This window comes from Lissotriton helveticus, chromosome 9 (assembly GCF_964261635.1).
Source record: "Lissotriton helveticus chromosome 9, aLisHel1.1, whole genome shotgun sequence".
Classification (NCBI taxonomy): Eukaryota; Metazoa; Chordata; class Amphibia; order Caudata; family Salamandridae; genus Lissotriton; species Lissotriton helveticus.
The window spans coordinates 887627759-887649995 of NC_136070.1; the positions used below are offsets into that span (position 1 = coordinate 887627759).

At 46.8% G+C, this 22237-nt stretch overlaps 1 protein-coding gene across 1 annotated transcript in view; it reads right to left on the minus strand.

The window, feature by feature from the left end:
• LOC144783313 (uncharacterized) overlaps positions 1-22237 on the minus strand; it is a 151829-nt gene that overhangs the window by 119404 nt on the left and 10188 nt on the right. The window contains exons 2-3 of the mRNA XM_078662352.1: positions 20055-20367; positions 17614-17872 (exon numbers count right to left, since the gene is read on the minus strand). Coding sequence (XP_078518478.1) covers positions 17614-17872; positions 20055-20367 — 572 coding nt within the window. The remainder of the gene's footprint in view (positions 1-17613; positions 17873-20054; positions 20368-22237) is intronic.

Here is a 22237-nt window from a genome sequence, read left to right on the forward strand (position 1 = left end):
TGGGTAACACTGTGCCTTTTTTATTTTTTAAAGGTGTGCAATGACGGACTCACTTGAGAGCAAGAATCCTGCCACTACAAGATCCAGAAGGCCATGCGATTGGCCACACCCACATGGGCGGGAACTTTGAAGATAAATAGTGCCAGGTCTAAACCGCCCCACCTTTACGAAGCCACTGAAGAAGGGAGTTGATCCTGAAACGCGTTTGGCTGGCAAAAGACTTTTGATGCCCTTTTCCAGAGGGGTGCTTGTTTGCAACATTGTCTTCGCAATAAAAGAAGCATTTATCTACCTGTCGGCGTCTCCTATGGGGCTACCTTTGTGTTGAGAATGTTGAGCGGCTTTGTCCAGCCGCAGGAGACCGCTCACCGCTCCAGTGCGGGCCCGTGACAGCGCCACAACGGTCCTGTCAGCATTACGGGAGGTAGTTTCTGATGACGACATGTGAAAGCGGCGCAAGCATTCTAATGGGACTTCGCATCCACCCACATGGGTAACACTGTGCCTTTTTTATTTTTTAAAGGTGTGCAATGACGGACTCACTTGAGAGCAAGAATCCTGCCACTACAAGATCCAGAAGGCCATGCGATTGGCCACGCCCACATGGGCGGGAACTTTGAAGATAAATAGTGCCAGGTCTAAACCGCCCCACCTTTACGAAGCCACTGAAGAAGGGAGTTGATCCTGAAACGCGTATGGCTGGCAAAAGACTTTTGATGCCCTTTTCCAGAGGGGTGCTTGTTTGCAACATTGTCTTCGCAATAAAAGAAGCATTTATCTACCTGTCGGCGTCTCCTATGGGGCTACCTTTGTGTTGAGAATGTTGAGCGGCTTTGTCCAGCCGCAGGAGACCGCTCACCGCTCCAGTGCGGGCCCGTGACAGCGCCACAACGGTCCTGTCAGCATTACTGGAGGTAGTTTCTGATGACGACATGTGAAAGCGGCGCAAGCATTCTAATGGGACTTCGCATCCACCCACATGGGTAACACTGTGCCTTTTTTATTTTTTAAAGGTGTGCAATGACGGACTCACTTGAGAGCAAGAATCCTGCCACTACAAGATCCAGAAGGCCATGCGATTGGCCACACCCACATGGGCGGGAACTTTGAAGATAAATAGTGCCAGGTCTAAACCGCCCCACCTTTACGAAGCCACTGAAGAAGGGAGTTGATCCTGAAACGCGTTTGGCTGGCAAAAGACTTTTGATGCCCTTTTCCAGAGGGGTGCTTGTTTGCAACATTGTCTTCGCAATAAAAGAAGCATTTATCTACCTGTCGGCGTCTCCTATGGGGCTACCTTTGTGTTGAGAATGTTGAGCGGCTTTGTCCAGCCGCAGGAGACCGCTCACCGCTCCAGTGCGGGCCCGTGACAGCGCCACAACGGTCCTGTCAGCATTACGGGAGGTAGTTTCTGATGACGACATGTGAAAGCGGCGCAAGCATTCTAATGGGACTTCGCATCCACCCACATGGGTAACACTGTGCCTTTTTTATTTTTTAAAGGTGTGCAATGACGGACTCACTTGAGAGCAAGAATCCTGCCACTACAAGATCCAGAAGGCCATGCGATTGGCCACGCCCACATGGGCGGGAACTTTGAAGATAAATAGTGCCAGGTCTAAACCGCCCCACCTTTACGAAGCCACTGAAGAAGGGAGTTGATCCTGAAACGCGTATGGCTGGCAAAAGACTTTTGATGCCCTTTTCCAGAGGGGTGCTTGTTTGCAACATTGTCTTCGCAATAAAAGAAGCATTTATCTACCTGTCGGCGTCTCCTATGGGGCTACCTTTGTGTTGAGAATGTTGAGCGGCTTTGTCCAGCCGCAGGAGACCGCTCACCGCTCCAGTGCGGGCCCGTGACAGCGCCACAACGGTCCTGTCAGCATTACGGGAGGTAGTTTCTGATGACGACATGTGAAAGCGGTGCAAGCATTCTAATGGGACTTCGCATCCACCTACATGGGTAACACTGTGCCTTTTTTATTTTTTAAAGGTGTGCAATGACGGACTCACTTGAGAGCAAGAATCCTGCCACTACAAGATCCAGAAGGCCATGCGATTGGCAACGCCCACATGGGCGGGAACTTTGAAGATAAATAGTGCCAGGTCTAAACCGCCCCACCTTTACGAAGCCACTGAAGAAGGGAGTTGATCCTGAAACGCGTATGGCTGGCAAAAGACTTTTGATGCCCTTTTCCAGAGGGGTGCTTGTTTGCAACATTGTCTTCGCAATAAAAGAAGCATTTATCTACCTGTCGGCGTCTCCTATGGGGCTACCTTTGTGTTGAGAATGTTGAGCGGCTTTGTCCAGCCGCAGGAGACCGCTCACCGCTCCAGTGCGGGCCCGTGACAGCGCCACAACGGTCCTGACAGCATTACGGGAGGTAGTTTCTGATGACGACATGTGAAAGCGGCGCAAGCATTCTAATGGGACTTCGCATCCACCCACATGGGTAACACTGTGCCTTTTTTATTTTTTAAAGGTGTGCAATGATGGACTCACTTGAGAGCAAGAATCCTGCCACTACAAGATCCAGAAGGCCATGCGATTGGCCACGCCCACATGGGCGGGAACTTTGAAGATAAATAGTGCCAGGTCTAAACCGCCCCACCTTTACGAAGCCACTGAAGAAGGGAGTTGATCCTGAAACGCGTTTGGCTGGCAAAAGACTTTTGATGCCCTTTTCCAGAGGGGTGCTTGTTTGCAACATTGTCTTCGCAATAAAAGAAGCATTTATCTACCTGTCGGCGTCTCCTATGGGGCTACCTTTGTGTTGAGAATGTTGAGCGGCTTTGGCCAGCCGCAGGAGACCGCTCACCGCTCCAGTGCGGGCCCGTGACAGCGCCAAAACGGTCCTGTCAGCATTACGGGAGGTAGTTTCTGATGACGACATGTGAAAGCGGCGCAAGCATTCTAATGGGACTTCGCATCCACCCACATGGGTAACACTGTGCCTTTTTTATTTTTTAAAGGTGTGCAATGACGGACTCACTTGAGAGCAAGAATCCTGCCACTACAAGATCCAGAAGGCCATGTGATTGGCCACGCCCACATGGGCGGGAACTTTGAAGATAAATAGTGCCAGGTCTAAACCACCCCACCTTTACGAAGCCACTGAAGAAGGGAGTTGTTCCTGAAACGCGTTTGGCTGGCAAAAGACTTTTGATGCCCTTTTCCAGAGGGGTGCTTGTTTGCAACATTGTCTTCGCAATAAAAGAAGCATTTATCTACCTGTCGGCGTCTCCTATGGGGCTACCTTTGTGTTGAGAATGTTCAGCGGCTTTGTCCAGCCGCAGGAGACCGCTCACCGCTCCAGTGCGGGCCCGTGACAGCGCCACAACGGTCCTGTCAGCATTACGGGAGGTAGTTTCTGATGACCACATGTGAAAGCGGCGCAAGCATTCTAATGGGACTTCGCATCCACCCACATGGGTAACACTGTGCCTTTTTTATTTTTTAAAGGTGTGCAATGACGGACTCACTTGAGAGCAAGAATCTTGCCACTACAAGATCCATGAAGGCCATGCGATTGGCCACGCCCACATGGGCGGGAATTTTGAAGATAAATAGTGCCAGGTCTAAACCGCCCCACCTTTACGAAGCCACTGAAGAAGGGAATTGATCCTGAAACGCGTTTGGCTGGTAAAAGACTTTTGATGCCCTTTTCCAGAGGGGTGCTTGTTTGCAACATTGTCTTCGCAATAAAAGAAGCATTTATCTACCTGTCGGCGTCTCCTATGGGGCTACCTTTGTGTTGAGAATGTTGAGCGGCTTTGTCCAGCCGCAGGAGACCGCTCACCGCTCCAGTGCGGGCCCGTGACAGCGCCACAATGGTCCTGTCAGCATTACGGGAGGTAGTTTCTGATGACGACATGTGAAAGCGGCGCAAGCATTCTAATGGGACTTCGCATCCACCCACATGGGTAACACTGTGCCTTTTTATTTTTTAAAGGTGTGCAATGACGGACTCACTTGAGAGCAAGAATCCTGCCACTACAAGATCCAGAAGGCCATGCGATTGGCCACGCCCACATGGGCGGGAACTTTGAAGATAAATAGTGCCAGGTCTAAACCGCCCCACCTTTACGAAGCCACTGAAGAAGGGAGTTGATCCTGAAACGCGTTTGGCTGGCAAAAGACTTTTGATGCCCTTTTCCAGAGGGGTGCTTGTTTGCAACATTGTCTTCGCAATAAAAGAAGCATTTATCTACCTGTCGGCGTCTCCTATGGGGCTACCTTTGTGTTGAGAATACATATACATATATGCATACATATGCATGTTATTTACATGAAAGTTTGAAAAACACTAATATAAGCAAAGCTAAAAAGCCACCTCATTACAAACAGAATGGCTTTAACTTAAACGAGGGTGATATCTATTGCATTTTCAATGCTTGTTTACTTTGGTTCCATCAAGAAGGCATTCAGGTGTGTCACACATTTGCCATGCATTCTGAATGTTAGCACTCTAGTTGCTCATTAGATCACTGTAGTAAAGCTACTGCTCACCAGGGAAGTCTGCTGCTGGTATTCAAAGTGCATGTTTCAGTCTGCATGTCAGAATTTTTTTAATGAAATAGAAGAGGATTTGAGAAGTCAAAATGTGCCCTAATTTTTCTTTCTTCAGCAGTAATCATAATTTCTATGGTAAAATGAACCCCCTCATTGTGTTCCTTTGCAAATTAAATGTTTTAAGTGTTACCACTTTATTCCAATTAAGATGACTTCAGGTGTGCCATACTTTTGTCATAAGTAAGACTGTTAGCGCTCTAGTTGTTCTTTAGAACACTCTGGGACATTCTGTCATTGGGCTATACTTGGGCTACATCTGGGTGATATTTGGGCTCTTTTGTCTCTGGTGGCCATCTTGGGAGACTGCATGTCAGAATTTTTTAATGAAATAGAAGGGGATATGAGAAGTCACTCAAAATGTGCCCTAATTTTTCTTTCTGCAGCACTAACCATACGTTCTATGGCAAAATATACCCCCTCATTTTGTTCCTTTTTAAATTCAATGTTTTAAGAGTTACAACTTTTAGGTTTTTAACGCGGCTGCGTTAATTGTGATAGCGCTTGCGCTCGTTTTTAATTCTCCCTCGTTTTCCTATCTTTGTTAATTTTTTGTTTTTCTTACCCCTTGTTCTTATTAGGAGCCCCCTTACTGCACATAATTTTGTGATCTCACCGCCATTTGGGCGGATCCGGTTACCGGGGCAGTTGTGTTGTGGGCGCCATCTTGGGTGAGGGCACGGACCATTGGAAGCGCCATTTTGAGCGTGGTAGCGCTCTGGCAGCTTCGCGGGACACCTACTTAAAGTCGCTCCCCCCGCGCAGTTGGGGCGCCGTCGCGTTGCCGGAGTCGTGCCTGAGTCCTGCCCGTCTGCGCCCGTCCGTGCTAAGGTCACGCGGGGCGCAGCGGGCTAGTTGACCATTTGAGGTTAGTTCCTTTTGTGTACCGTGATGCTCACCTACTCTAGAGAGAGTCTTTGGCCTATTGGGCAGACCGTCCCAAGGTGTGACCTAGCACCGATTCATCCTCTGTGTGGCCCTTACCATTGCGCCTGCAAGAGATGGATGCTCAACTCCCCTGTGCCTATTCGCCAGAGGGATATTATATCTGTCCCTCGGAGCAATTGCCCCGTGCGTATGCTTCGGGTGTTGAATCTGAATGCTAGGTCTGTGGTGAAACACCACCAAGCTATCCATGACCTTATTAAGGACGAATCTCCCGATATATTTACCATCACGGAAACTTGGCTTCAGGAGGCTGATGTGGCAATTATCAACTTGGTCTGTCCCCCTGAGTATTCTATTTACATCTTGAACCGGCCTACTAGAGGTGGTAGCATTGCCCTTATAGTTAGGTCCTGTTTTACCTGTATTTGGAATGGCCTTAACATCGCGGGTTGCGAAAGTGCCTCTTTTAAGATCTCGATCAGCCCCCAGTTTACATTTTCTGGGATGGTTGTCTACCGACCCCCGGGTAGCGATGTAGTGTTCAGAGAAGCCTTCCCAGACGCCGTTAGTGCGTTAGTGATGGGCTGTGCCAATTTTTCCATCTTGGGCGATCTGAACCTTCACTTCGATAATCAGACCATCCCGGTGGTTAGTAATATCTTAGCTGATCTAGAGGCCCTCCAGCTATCCCAACAGGTATCTCAGCCTACCCATGTTGGGGGCCACATTTTAGACCCCTTTTTTACAAACGTAGCTGGAGCCAGTGTCCTGTCCATCTCTCCACTAGGGTGGACGGATCACTTCTTGGTGTCCATTCGGTACCCTTTGCCGGAGACCCCTTCCATTCCATCTGTTAGACGGGTCCCTAGGCGGCACTGGAGTAAGCTCAGGTTGGAGGACCTGCATCGGATCCTGGTGGAAGAGCCGTTAGGCCCTTTGGACAATGTGGAAACGGGCTATGAACAGTTCTGCAGGTGGATTTCTAGAGCGCTGGACTCTTTGATTCCCATCACTCTGAGCAAATTGAGCTCTAGAGAGTCGAGTCCCTGGTACGACAGTGCCTTACGCGCTCTGAAGGGTACTTGTAGACGGGCGGAAAGGGAATGGCGGAAGGCCTATGCAGCCGATAAGAAAGCCGCTTATGTGGCCTCCGTTAAGCTCTACCATCGAGCCATCTGTAGAGCCCGCGCGGCGTTCTACGCCCTGGAATTCCGCAATAGTCCGACCCCGTCAAAAACCATCTTCAAAGTGGTGAAAGATCTTTTGGCAAAAAGGACTTCTTCCCTGCCAACCGGTTCCATCTCCCACTGTGAGGCTCTGGCATCCTTTTTTTTGGAGAAGGTCCAGGTTATTTACCAGGCCTTCCCTAATACTGGGCCAGCTCTGGGAGGCACTGACTGTGCCCAAGGACATACCATCTTGCACTCTTTTCCACCATTACTACCTGAGGGGTTAATAAACTGGCCCAGCAAATTAAATCTGGCTCCCCTTCGGATCCTTTGAGACCTGCTTTTTTCAGAGACCAGTCTTTTTTGGGACGCTCTACGGTGTGTTCCCTAGTCAATCTTTCGCTGGCCTCTGGTATAGTACCAACCAAATGGAAGCAGGCGGTGGTTTCTCCGATCCTGAAGAAGTCCTCTTTGGATCCTTTGAAACCTGAGAACTACCGCCCTATTTCATTACTCCCCTGGCCGGCGAAAGTCACGGAGGCCCATGTTAATCTGGCCCTTTCAGACCACCTTACTCGGGCCAATGTTCTGGAACCCACGCAGAACGGCTTCCGTGCTGGTCACAGCACGGAGACGGCCCTCCTTGCTATGGTGGAGCATTTGCGTGCGGTGTTGGATGCGGGTCAGACGGCGGTGCTTGTATTATTAGACCTCAGCGCCGCCTTTGACACCGTCTCTCATCGCATTCTGCTGCACCGGCTGGAGGAGATTGGCATCGGGGGGCCTGCTCTGCAGTAGTTCCGCTCCTTTCTTGACAACCGCTCTTTCTGCGTGGCCATTCCACCTTATCAGTCCAAATTCCATCCTCTGGCCATGGGGGTTCCGCAGGGCTCCTCGCTGAGTCTCACGTTATTCAACCTTTACGTGAGACCGCTGGCTGAGGTCGTCAAGCAGTGGGGCTTGACTATGGTTTCATATGCTGACGACACTCAGCTGGCGGTTACTCTCAGCGGGGATGCGGATCTGGATGCCCCTAGGTTTCAGAGTGGACTGAAGGCACTGCCCAGCTGGATGACTGCGAATTGTCTCCAGCTTAACGCCAGTAAGACAGAGATCATGGTTGTCGGTAAGCGAGCGGAGCTCTGGGGAGATAGGTGGTGGCCTTCGGAGTTAGGACCATCTCCGACTCCGGTCTCTGAATTGAAAAATCTGGGAGTTTGGCTAGATTCTAGCCTTAACTTTGTTGGCCATACAAAGAAAACTGCGGCCTGCTGCTTCGGTGTGCTGCGGGGCTTAAGACCTGTTCTTAAATTTTTTGATGCCCCGACCAGGCAGCTGGTGATTCAGGCGACGGTTATCTCCCGGCTTGATTACGCCAGCTCTCTCCTGGTGGGGGCTAACCAGGCTGAAATTACTCGCCTGCAGCGCGTCCAAAATGCTGCCGCTAGAGCTATAGTCGGCTTGCCTAGATTCTGCTCTGTTTCTAACGTCCTTCGCTCCCTGCATTGGTTGCCGGTGAGGATGAGAATCCAGTTTAAGGTTTTATGTTTGGCCTTCAAAATTCTGAAGGGCACTGCCCCCCAGATCCTGACCAATCTTTTATCTTTGTATGTTCCGTCTCGCTCTCTCCGATCTTTGGGCCAGGCTCTCGCCATAGTCCCCCGGTTTAAGCTTTGTCGTGCCGGTGGCCGTTCCTTTCGAGTGAGAGCTGCGGCTATCTGGAACTCTCTCCCGGTTGAGATCCGTTTGTTGGAGGATCTTCTACAGTTTCGTAGGGCCATCAAAACCCTTTTATTTTAACTTTGTCCATAGCTGTTCCTCTGCTCCTGTTGTTAGCGGTGTTGTGTTTTACCTTGTCACGCGCCAGGACGCTCCTTTGCTGGAGCAGCTGTGCGCACGATAAATACCTATAACATAACATAACATAACTTTATTCCAATCAAGATCGCTTCAGGTGTGCCATACCTTTGTAATAGGTAGGACTGTTAGCGCTCTAGTTGTTCTTTAGAACACTCTGGGAAGCTGCAGTAGAACACAAAAGAATCAACTGACAGTCTCTGTCCTTGTTGGATGTACATGTTTTACTGAGAATGTCAGACTTCATTCTCACATGACTTAGAAAGATAATGTGAATTTACAGAAAATATGCTTTCAGTTTAGCTTATAGATCCCCTTCCAAACCACTGTGGGAAAAGCATGAGATAATAGTTTTCTTTCAAACATGATTCATGATATCCCAGCAGAAGGCTTTTTCAAAGGGTAAAATCACCTTAGAACACACCACAATTCCTAAAATGAGTATGGTACCATCAACAAATGATTTATAATGTAACTAAAGTCCTAAAACCTTCTATTAACTGCAATGCTTTTTAATGAGGTGCTATCATGTATATTGGTCCCAAGATGGCTGCTAACACTTCTTGGATGAAGTGCTGACAGCCAATCAGATCTCACGATGAGATGTGTGGTTAGGCTCCGCCCAGATATATATATTTTTTCTTTTGATTTTCTCAGGAACTATTCGAGGGATATACACCATTTAACAAGCAGGTTGATCTGCGTACCAGACCCTACCATTTTCCCAAATTTGGTGTAATTCCGTTCAGCGGTTCGGGCTGTAGCCGTGTCTAATCGTCCTATGGAAATTAACATGGGGAAAACACGTTTTGGGACCCCCCTTTTTTCTCAGCCCCCACTTGACGAATCTTCCCAAGACTTTCAGGGAAGGAGCGGAGCAGAGCGGGCCATCTTCTCTGAGAAATTCGCGAAGATTGAACAACCGGCGCCAAAGTTATTCCCAATAGAATGTTACGGATTTCCTATGGAAACTAGGTCCTAACTATAACTACCTACTGGCGACCGCCAGTAGGTAATATATAAATATATATATATATATATATATATATATATATATATATATATATATATATATATATATATATATATATATATATATAGTGGCTCCAACTTCCTCTGAGATACCCAGCCGGGTCTGAAGAAATACAGCATTCAGCAAAAGGATTTATTAAAGAACAAACGCGTTTCGGGAATGAGATCCCTTCGTCAGTGTTCACATCTGAAAACGCTGCGCAGCACCATTATCTGTGTTTGTTAGGGTCATAGAAACAAACAGTGGACTTCAGCAAACATTCAATTTTGCGCGCCATCTTTGAATATGTTATACCTTACAATTCATCATAATAGGTTTCAAAGAGGCTATTCTGCCATCAATTCACGCCGTGTATCGGCTAAGGATGAGATGCAAAACTTAATCCCCAATGAAGATTCATTTACTATAAGCTTATAAGCATTGTTCTAAGCATGGGCGGATTTTGCGGATCCACGATTCGCGGATTTAGCGGATCCACGGATCGTGGATCCGCAAAATCCGCGGATTTAGCGGATTTGCGGATTGGGGGGCGGGGCTTCATCGAGTGTGTGGGCGGGGCCAAACGGACGGGGCTTCCACGCGAGCGCACATGCCTCTTGTGTGTCTAAAAGGTCAGAGACCGATCAGAGCAGCATCACAGCGGATTTTCGATGGTATATTTGGGAAGAAGGCACATCTGCCCAGCCTCCCAACGCTCACGATTTTTTTTGGGCTGATGAATGAGTCACTGCATTTGCGCTTCAACTAGTTCCAGCGGCCAAGTGTGTGTTACTATGCAATCGCGCCGAAGTGCGCAGGGGTCCCTTGAGTGAAATGTCCATCATAGTGGGTAAATGGCGGGAAGACGGTGCACACCTCGAGTGTGTGGACGGGGCCAAACGGACGGGGCGTCCATGCGAGCATGCCTCTTGTGTGTATAAAAGGGCAGAGACCGATCAGAGCAGCAGATACATTTTTGGGCTGATGAATGAGTCACTGCATTTGCGCTTCAACTAGTTCCAGCGGCCAAGTGTGTGTTACTATGCAATCGCGCCGAAGTGCGCAGGGGTCCCTTGAGTGAAATGTCCATCATAGTGGGTAAATGGCGGGAAGACGGTGCACACCTCGAGTGTGTGGGCGGGGCCAAACGGACGGGGCGTCCATGCGAGCATGCCTCTTGTGTGTATAAAAGGGCAGAGACCGATCAGAGCAGCAGATTAATTTTTGGGCTGATGAATGAGTCACTGAATTTAAGCTTCAACTAGGGCACATGCTTTATTGATATCTGCAAGTGTTTCCTGTTGAGGTTTATTTTTTTGTGCCAGGACCGTCGTGCCCGAATGAACCCTGCCCTTCATATTTATTCAAAAGACACCACCGTTGAAATAATTTACGATGGCGCCGGCAAGCTGCCAGCGCCATCCTGCAATAGTTACTTAATTAGCTTCAACACGAAGCTCCAACTGTTAAAATAAAGCAGGCGCTCGAGCCCCTGCTGTATCTTATCTATTAGAGCTTCCTGTTGAAGCTAATTAAGTAACTATTGCAGGATGGCGCTGGCAGCTTGCCGGCGCCATCGTTAATTAGGCTCGCTTGAACTTTTGACCGCAAAATCCGCTCCGATCGCGGATTGCGGATTTTCGGCAAATTCGCGAGAGTTCGCGGATCGCGGATTTGCCGAAAATCCGCAAAATCCGCGATCGGAGCGGATTTTGCGCTCATGCTTACATTGTTCATCCAAGCTTCAGATTCCTGAGAAAAATGACGTGATGAAACCTCAACGTCCCTGTAAATACGTATATCGTCATTTTTCAATAGCAATTTTTTTGCAATATCTTGCTGTGTATCGGCAATCGCAGCCTAAATGGCTGCCTAAATCTCAGGTTAAATTCATGAGCGAATGGATTTAAACAAGCCACAAACATTTCTAATGCCCAACATAAATCACAGCTAGGTGCATCTTCACTGATAAAAAACCCTTCTTGAACTCATATTCTTCATATTACTACAAAGAGTAACAGTTATTCTACAATTCATTTAAACATCTTAACAATCATATTTTCCAATATTAATGTTGCTCTCATTATCCCAAATGGGATGCCAATTCCTCTCCCATATTAAGACCCCCTGGTGCCCTAGTCTCTAAGTCGATAATATATTGAGATTTCAATCTCCTGAGTGTCTGTAATTTGTTACCTCCCCCTGGATTTTCAGCAACACAGTCCAAACAGAAGTATCTCAGAAGATCCCTGTTGCTATTGTGTTTGATTGCAAAATGACGGGCCACCGGATATGAAAAATCTTTATTCACGATGGCCCGCATATGCTCCAACACCCTCAGTTTAACAGGGTTGATGGTACTGCCAATGTACCTCAGTGGGCAAGGGCACATTAGACAGTAAACCGCATGATCTGTGTGGCAAGACATAAATTTGTTAATTCTCTTGCCTCCTTTGCAACCTTTTACATCATATATCAGAGTTCTCTTACTAGCTGAGCAGGCTTTGCATTTTCCACAAGGGAAAAAGCCTTTGGCATCTTTCAACGTACCTTGCTTTTTATCAATCGGCTTCAAATGGCTGTGGACCATGTGATCACGTAGTGATCTGGCCTTTTTGAAAGTTATGAGTGGAACAGCAGGTATGTCTGGCCCTACAATTTGGTCAGCTTTTAAAATATGCCAATGCTTGGTCAAGATGGATCTTAACTTAAAAGAGTTTGCTGAATACGGTGTTATCATGCGGAATTTTCCGTCTGTGATAGGATGGGTCTTTTTTACAAAGAGGATACTGCGTGGTAATTTCCTAACTCTATTCAGGGCATCCTGTAAGAGATTGGAATTCTAACCTCTATCTAAGAATCTTTCCACACTATCGCTGGCTGCTTGTTCAAAATCCTCATTTTGAGTACAATTACGCTTAAGTCTTAAAAATTCCCCATAGGGGATATTATTAATGAGTTTCCGGGGATGACTGCTGGAGTCGTGCAATACACTGTTGCCAGACGTGAGTTTACGATACAGTTGTGTGCAGATTTTTCCGTCCCTCACACTAACTTGAAGGTCCAAATAATTGACCTTTTCATTATTCACTTCTCCCGTGAATCTCAAATTACACTCATTGTCATTAAGCACTTGTATGTACTCATTAGCCTCAGCTATTGACCCATCCCAAACAAGGAACAGGTCATCAATATACCTGCTCCATGCCACCACTTTGTTGTTCCAAGTGGCATTTCTGGGGGCCCAGGCTACCTGTTCCTCCCACCAGCCAACAAATAAATTTGCATAGCTGGGGGCGAAGCAGGAGCCCATCGTCGTACCGGAGAGCTGTCTATAAATATCATCCTGAAAGAGAAAGATGTTATTATATAAGCAAAATTTAATGAGCTCTAGCAACATTTTGTTATGCATTGCATATTTCAATTCTCTTTTGTTTAGGAAGTATTCTACAGCGGAGAGACCTTGTTCGTGATCAGTGCATGTATATATGCTTGTTATATCTAAGGTTATGAGTACATAAGATGGTTGCCAGTCTAGGTGTTCCACCTTTTCAATGAAGTCTGATGTATCTCTAATGTAAGACTTCAATGAAAGTACAAAGTTGAACAAATGGTGATCTAAGAATTTTGAAAGACTCTTAGTAAGTCCTCCCTTGGAGGAGATGATAGGTCTCCCTGGGGGATTGGCAGTGTTCTTATGAACCTTGGGCAGATGGTAAAAGCAAGGTAAGATAGGATTTACAGTCTTTAGAAAAAGATATTCTTCAAGTTCCAACATTTGCTTGTCATGCCATTTCTTAAGCAGAGCATGTAAAATGTCAATTTCAGCTTCTCCGCACCCTAACCAGGTGCCGTGAGCGTGAGGGGTAGGTGTCCCGCCGATCCAGCGCCTGAACAAAGGTTCATCTAACCTAACAGCGCTGGCCTCACGGGAGTATGCTGCGAGGCCCTTATCACTTCCCTTAGGGTCGCCTAAATAGAGCAGGACCCCCTGGCCCTCTATACCCCCGACCCAGAGAGGTTGTATCTGCCTTTTTCAAAGTGAATGAGCATCTAATTCTTATGTTTTTTTGTGTGTAGTACTCTGTTGAGGTCCTGACGAATCGCCGGTTGGCGAGAAACATGTTGACCACACCAGGGGGTTGAGCTAGTTTTCTGTATACCCACGTCTCTAGCTCCCCTCTCACCCCTTTTAATCTGGGAATCAGCCACGATAATAAAAGTCAGTGTGGACTGATTACCCTTTTTAACTTTCACTCACTTTCGCACCGACTACACTTTCTTCCATCCTCACTCACACCCACCATCGGCAAGGAACAAAAGAACCCCGCCAAAAGAGTGCCTTTGGGTACTCCGTCAGACATTGCAGCGCCGATCTGTCGAGGGGCAGTGAGTCGATGATGACACTGGAAACCCTTCAGTCAGGGTGTGTTTCACACCTAATACTCTGGGTGTGTGAGGCTCTCTAAGTTCCGACAAGGGAACCCCCCAGTCCCTTTACCTGTGACATCAACTCCTTTCTCCACTCTGTAACACTTTCCCCGGGGAACTTTGTATTCTGCTGTATGCGTCTAATACCAGCCCACTTTCAGAGATAGTGAAGAACCATGCCGTTGCCCTCCGCTTTCTGCGTTCCATAAACAAGGTTCTCTTTCCGGCAGAAACCGGCACACATACTGGTACCACCTGTGGCTTGCTTCATCATTGGACCCTCACTCATGCCCCTAATGTGCATGAGTGGGTTCAGCATGATTGTAAGCGGAGCTCTTATAAATACGAGTGCAGGGGAGTAATAGTGAGTTAAAATTACCTCTAGCTCCTCTATTGATGGGTTCTATTCTATAGGGTCTAGGGACTGTAGAGGGTGGTGTGCCACAGCAGGTACTGCCATGTTCCTGAAGGAGCTTAAGCAATATGTAAAGGAACTAGCTGGTAAAACCCCAAGTTCTGCAGGCCTCTCAGATGAGGGGTCATAGAAAGCCCAGCAAGCACAGTGCAATCTCGCAACCTTCTGGTATGATAAAGGAACAGTATTACATGAATCACAGGATCCTTGTGGGAAGCAGGGGTATCCATAATTGAATTGGGTGGACTCTAGGATCAACTTTAATCCCCCAAAGGACTTCCATTACCTTCTGCAAAGAAACCAAGGGCAGGCCCAGTCTTCAAACTAAAGATGCTAAGTTGAAGGTAACATTGCTCCCATGTTAACAGACGCTGGGGATTGACTATTGCCTAGAGACCATTTTCTTAAGTGGCCAGGAAAGTATAGAAAATAGACTTCACTTTGGGTTACTAAAATGCAGAGAAGCTCCTCACTGCACCACAGGCGGGTCTGCCCCTATCTACATTTTCTTGAGCAATGTCGACCCAGCAGAATGGAGTAGAATTGTGGGATAATATACAGTGATTACCCTTACATTCCATATGTCCTATAAGTCTAGATTTAAAAAGTAGTATAATAAAATACTTTTCCTTTTCAGTAAAGATATAGACTGGATAGTCCAATATTAAATGTTATTGGGAGCACTGTCGACTTCTGGGTCCCTAAGCCGACATTCCCTCCTTAAGAGTCAGGTGCTAGCACCAATGCATGGTGCAAGGGTGCCTGCATTCCAGATAGGATTGTTTTTCGGCAGGAAGGGGCACCGTCATGCACAAAACAATCCAGGGAGGAAAATTCCTCTTTCTATATGTGCTGTAGAAAGCACACATAGAAAGAAAGCACACATAGAAAGAGGAAGTAACGAGGAGAAATAAAGATATTTCTCCTTGTTACGCCTCCACTAGGAAGGCGTACAAATTTAGCACATCACAGGTTTACAAGTTCTTGTAAAACAGGGAAAGCATCAAAATCCATGGGAGTTGCGTGGGAATACTGCAAAGCCCTAGGGACGCTTACCCAGGGTAGAGTAGCACAACGCAATGATGTGCAATCTTACACCCTTGCCAGTACAGGTTTAGAAACGTTATAGATACAATCGAGCAATGTTTGAATCTAAACTTAAGTATAGGCATTTAAACAATAGCTAAGCAAATACCAAAGTGCATTGCACAAATAGATTTGAGTTTTGCGTTTGATTGTGTAATTTTCCCAAAGCTGTGGAAACTTCTAGTTTCTAAGGGGATGGAGGAAGCACTTGTACACGTTGTAGTATATTTGCATGAGAATATAAAAGCTAGAATAAGATTTGGTCAAATGGTGAAGCCTCCAATAAAATAAAAGTCCTCTGGGGTGTGCGACAAGGCTGTGTGTTGGCACCTCTATTGTTTATATTGTATATTACTGAGCTTATCCCTTTTTTATCTACTTTTACTTTGAATGTCCCAAAGGTAAATGGTGCCTTAATTCCCACATTGTAGTGTGCAGATGACGCAGTGCTGATGGCTCGCACCCCAAAAGCACTGCATCTGATGGTGCACTTATTTGTCTAATTTATGGTTGCTTTTGACCTACAAACGGAGAGGCAAGCCCACTACGTTGCCAGTGCATCACTTTTATTGACGTAGCAGCAGCGCAATGGGCTTCCCCATATTTACAAGGCCATTTACACTCTGGGTGACTTTTCATGGCCTTGTAAATATGGTTCTCTTTCACGCATAACTCTGCGTGAAGGGGGGTTCCATGGGTATTGCAACGCAACATCCTTGAAACTTGACGCATTCCCAGATTTACGACATTTAGTGAAACTGGTAATGCTTCAGAATTCTAAGCCTCCCCATGGGAGGTGTAAGGAGGCACAACAAGGAGAAATACTTTTAGTTCTCCTCGCTTTTTCCTCTTTCTATGTGTGTTGCATTCTGCAGCACAAAAAGAAAGAGGAAAAGTAATGTAATGATTGTTTTGTGCAGGAAGGTGTCCTACACACATGTATGCCCTTGCTACACAGGCTGCAATAAACTCTGGTAGTTGGAGAGTCTTTTTGTAGGTCTAAGAGGCCCTGGGCCTTCAAAACTGCTCTCCAATTGCTCCAGCCCCTAAGGAATATGCCCCATGTGTTAAAAGCCCTAATTGCCCGACAGGCTGCTTCGTACATTAAGGATCTTGTACCTGGCCTCTATTTCCACCACAGCATCAGCCTGGAATGAAGACACTGCACTTGCTGCAGGCTTGCCTTCTCTATCAGTCTACAGCCACCCCCCACCCCCACCTGTGAATTATAGCACTTTCAAGGCCCTCCACAAAATGAAGAAGGAAGAAGAAATATAATTGCAGTGCAGTGGATTAACATTTCTTTTAGTGTGAATGGCCGCTGGCACACTGCCCTAGGCTTCAGGGTGCACTGGGGAGTTCCTGAATGTTAAAACAAGTCATGGGTAATCATTGCCCCTTTCACCTTCATAATAAATACACTGCTATTGATAGAGCATCAGGCAATTGTCCACATTCTGGCAATAGAAGGAAAACACAATAGTAGACTCGTGGGGGCATATTACCAAGGCAGGCGAAATTAAATTATCGACGCTTTTGCAGCCGTTTTTGGCCGCAAAGCGGCGATAATTTTATCACCCTATTAGCAAGCTGTCGCTAACATCAGTTAGCGACAGCTTTTAGGTGATAGCGAGCGGTTTGGGGCCCGCTTTGCATGTCAGCGATATGTATCGCTAATGACATGCAAAGTGGGCGTACCCAACCTGTCAACCTATCGCCTATTATCAACGCAGGCGTAACGATTAAAATATTCGCGCTAGGAATATCGCCAAATCCTAATGCCTGCTCAGACCACTTCTTAGCCTGTATATCCAATGGGAGGTGGATATTCAGGTTAAGTCCCTATTAGCGATAATGCCTGAATATTGCTGAGTTTCCAGTGATATTCATGCATTTCGCCGTTATCGACGGATATTTTATCGCTTTGGAGATAAACGTTGCTAATAGCACGTTATCTCTGCGAGGAAATCCGGCGATGCGCGGTGTTAAAAAAATGTCTCCAAGCTTATTTAGTGATAAATATCACTAGTTGTTGATAATATGCCCCATGGTTTCTCTCCAGCTCACAATTTAACTCACCACTTAGACCAAAGGCTCCAACATAGATTTGTCACCTCATGTAAGGAGACATTTTTAAACCTTTGACCTAGTCACAACTCCAGTACCACATCAATTCCTTATTTACCTGCATTCTTGTCTGGTGGAAGCTAGGAGCAAAAGGAACTTGCCGTCACTCAAAATAAGAGCCAAGCAGTTGTCTCTCTGTGCCCCCATCGGCAGCTTGGGCATTTCATTGATTTCCTTTCCATCCAGGATGGCATTGCAGTTGCTGTGCAGAGAGATTTCCAGATCCGGTGGTGAGAGGGTGTCCCGACAAATCTGCAGGCTGCCCTCTACGGAGAGGTAGAGAAACTTTTCTTTCCATTGCTTAAAGACAAACCCACCTGTAAGCAAATCAATACATTGTCTTAGAAGCATGTTTTCAAAAGGTAAGCTAATTAAACCTGATTTCACAATTTGTTTTGTAATGTAGTTTTAGACCCTAATTATAAGTGATTCAGAAAATTCTATTCTCCACATAATCCTGTATGTACAAGGGTCAGAATTATGAGTTGCGTGAACTTTATCACATCTAAAAGTTATTGGGTGTGATATAGTCTGCATCATCCAGATAAACTGCAGCAGGTTGACCGCCGGACTTTTTATTCTTTCAATTCATAACTTATTTGGACCATAAATGTCTTAAAACACATACATATGCATAAAAACATATTTGGGCATATGAATATTGATAACATCACAATTATATGCATACGACCTATTTATAAAATAAAATGTACAATTACTCACAATTTTCCACTTCATTCCTAATCACAGTAGCCTCTTTTATGAACTAACGCACTACAAAACAAAACAGTATAAAAGTCCTCTCTTGGGTCAGTATAAAATTACAAAAAAAGAACATGTATAGCAGTTTGAATGGACACATTATCACAAGGGCAACAAAGAGTTGTTTCTAGAGCCTCCACTGTCAGAAAACGAAGCATGCCAGCTAGCAGCATACCTACTCTAAAAAGGTTCATATCTTAAGCAGCGGGGATCCAGTATAAACAAGTACAATCCAGTTAGAACACATTGGGGCATATTTACAAGGACATTGGGCCACAGGAACATCAATTTTAATGATGTTCCTGCGGTGCAATGCCCTGCTCCATATTTACAAGGTGGCGATAAGCCACTTAATGTGGCTTAACGTCACCTTATAAAAAATGCCCCTTAACGCAGCAAAGGGGCAGGCAATGGGGGTTACTGTGTGCATTCCACTGCAACACCCATTGCTTTTTGACACTGCCCCCTATTTACAAGGGTGATGTAAATATGGGGCAGTGCCAAAAATAAGACCAGGGAAAACCTGGTCTTAAACAGGTACAACAAGGAGAAATAATTAATTTCCATTCTGCAGCACACAAAGAATCAGCAAACTCGCCATATTGATTGTTTATGCTCAGGAAGGGACAGCTTCCATCACATGAACAATCATTCCCTTTAACGCAGGCACCCTTGCACTATGGTGAAAAGGTGCCTGTGTTGGCACTAGATAGCTAAATTTAGCACCAGCGCTAGGGTCAACGCAGGGGCAGAAGCGGTTCCTGGTGGTAGTGCTGTCGGGCGGTGACGTGGGGCTGGGAAGGGGGAGGGTGGGGGTAGTAAACACCGGAATACGGATGAATGCAGGTAAGTAGACAATTAAATCAATAAAACGAATTTCGTTGTGAGCGCTGCATCGCCAAAGACGATGCAGCGTGCGCAATGAAATTCATTTTATAGTAGGACCCCTCTCTATTATTTTTACAATTGTAATTGTTACAGGTTTGTATTTGCTTTTAATACAGTTTAAAATACACAGTTATTACTTTGTAATACTTTTGGATTACATTGACTGCTCAGGGTGATATACCTAGAAATCACACTGTGGATCCTACAATACAAAGGTAAGTAAGACTGTTTGTGGTTTAAAGCACAGTTACTTTTCTTTCATACAAAGCACGGGTCAACAGAAATTTTTGGGAACAAAAACTTGTAACATTGGATCCTAAGATGAAAAGAAGGTTATTGGTTTGCAGGTAAGTAAACGATCTGCAAGAACAGTATTTGGGGGTTAGAACCAAGGTTCCCCAATGTTCAGTTAGGTACTCAAATTGCATCACTAGCGGCACTGGGACGGCTGGGGGCAGAGTACAGGAGCCCAATGTTAGCAAATGGGGCTAAGGGGCTCTTCAGACAGGGGCTACTCACGGGTGGGCCACTCGGTCTTGGGAGCCAAGCTCCTACGGTTAAGGTCAGGGCACAGGGAGTCCCAGGTTGGCACCAAGTCCACACCACCAGTGGTGCCGGGGTGTCTGGGTGCATGGTGCTTATGAAGGGTCGGGAGCCCAATGCAATCCAATGGAGGTTGCCGGTTTTGGCTTTTGGCTGCAGGCTCAGTCCAGGAAGTCTTCCGGGAGGTACCAACAGTTGGGCAGGTAAGTTGGAGGGCTTGAGGAAGCAGCTGCACCTCAGGTCATCTTCTCCAGGGTGCAGGGTGGCTGATGCAGGGGTGCCTTTTGAGGTTGGATTTCACCTTACCTGGCCACTCGCGGAAGAGGGGATCTCGGTGCAGAGGCTGCAGGTGATATCGGGGATTCCTGGAAGGGTCAACCCACAGTGGACTCAGACTCTGGAGCGCTGAGGAACCTTGCTGGGACCGCTGGACCACTAGGACTTGGGCCGTAGGCGACGGGTGCAGTGGTGGTTCCAGGCATTGAGTTTCTTCGTCCTCAGTAGGGATCAGAGTCTTTCTTTGCAGTTTCTTTTGCAGAGAGCTGCTGTTCGCAGGAGATTGTGGTAAATGAATGATGCACAGTCCAACTGTGTAGATAAGTTTCTTTATTGTAAGTTCCTTCCAAGATATTAAGTACAGAAGTAAGATCCCACCAGGAGCCAGCTGTTAGCAGCTCAGCCTGAGATGACCAACTGCCACAGTAAGTTATAGAGAGGGCACTGTGAGCCAGAGGGACAACCAGGCATTCTATGATGTCACAGAGCTGATTTGCATATAGCCAGTGTCTAACCCAGGGTGGTGTGGAGTGCAAAAAAAAGATGGATTTAGGCCCTGATCCTTGTACTGGGGTGAATGCATGACATTGTTCTACATTCTGTCCATCAACTGTGTTTTTTGCAATTTTCACCCCGAGTGGGCTGGGTATGCTCAGACGTGAGTCCCAGGCTCTCCACACCACTGCAGTCAAGCTATCCAGGCTGATGAAGGCTGATAGCCAGAAACCGGTCCTTGGATGCTTGATTCCGGTCTGGGAAAGACATGGCTTGGTAGTTCGGACTGGACTGTTCCCATGAGGCACAGGGTCAGAGCTGATTTGCATATAGCCAGTGTCTAACCCAGGGTGGTGTGGAGTGCAAAAAAACGATGGATTTAGGCCCAGATCCTTGTACTGGGGTGAATGTATGACATTGTTCTACATTCTGTCCATCAACTGTGTTTTTTGCAATTTTCACCCCGAGTGGGCTGGGTATGCTCAGACGTGAGTCCCAGGCTCTCCACACCACTGGAGTCAAGCTATCCAGGCTCATGAAGGCTGACAGCCAGAAACCGGTCCTTGGATGCCTGATTCCGGTCTGGGAAAGACATGGCTTGGTAGTTCGGACTGGACTGTTCCCATGAGGCACAGGGTCAGAGCTGATTTGCATATAGCCAGTGTCTAACCCAGGGTGGTGTGGAGTGCAAAAAAACGATGGATTTAGGCCCAGATCCTTGTACTGGGGTGAATGTATGACATTGTTGTAAATTCTGTACATCAACTGTGTTTTTTGCAATTTTCACCCCGAGTGGGCTGGGTATGCTCAGACTTGAGTCCCAGGCTCTCCACACCACTGGAGTCAAGCTATCCAGGCTGATGAAGGCTGATAGCCAGAAACCGGTCCTTGGATGCTTGATTCCGGTCTGGGAAAGACATGGCTTGGTAGTTCGGACTGGACTCTTCCCATGAGGCACAGGGTCAGAGCTGATTTGCATATAGCCAGTGTCTAACCCAGGGTGGTGTGGAGTGCAAAAAAACGATGGATTTAGGCCCAGATCCTTGTACTGGGGTGAATGTATGACATTGTTCTACATTCTGTCCATCAACTGTGTTTTTTGCAATTTTCACCCCGAGTGGGCTGGGTATGCTCAGACGTGAGTCCCAGGCTCTCCACACCACTGGAGTCAAGCTATCCAGGCTGATGAAGGCTGATAGCCAGAAACCGGTCCTTGGATGCTTGATTCCGGTCTGGGAAAGACATGGCTTGGTAGTTCGGACTGGACTGTTCCCATGAGGCACAGGGTCAGAGCTGATTTGCATATAGCCAGTGTCTAACCCAGGGTGGTGTGGAGTGCAAAAAAATGATGGATTTAGGACCAGATCCTTGTACTGGGGTGAATGTATGACATTGTTCTACATTCTGTCCATCAACTGTGTTTTTTGCAATTTTCACCCCGAGTGGGCTGGGTATGCTCAGACGTGAGTCCCAGGCTCTCCACACCACTGGAGTCAAGCTATCCAGGCTGATGAAGGCTGATAGCCAGAAACCGGTCCTTGGATGCTTGATTCCGGTCTGAGAAAGACATGGCTTGGTAGTTCGGACTGGACTGTTCCCATGAGGCACAGGGTCAGAGCTGATTTGCATATAGCCAGTGTCTAACCCAGGGTGGTGTGGAGTGCAAAAAACGATGGATTTAGGCCCAGATCCTTGTACTGGGGTGAATGTATGACATT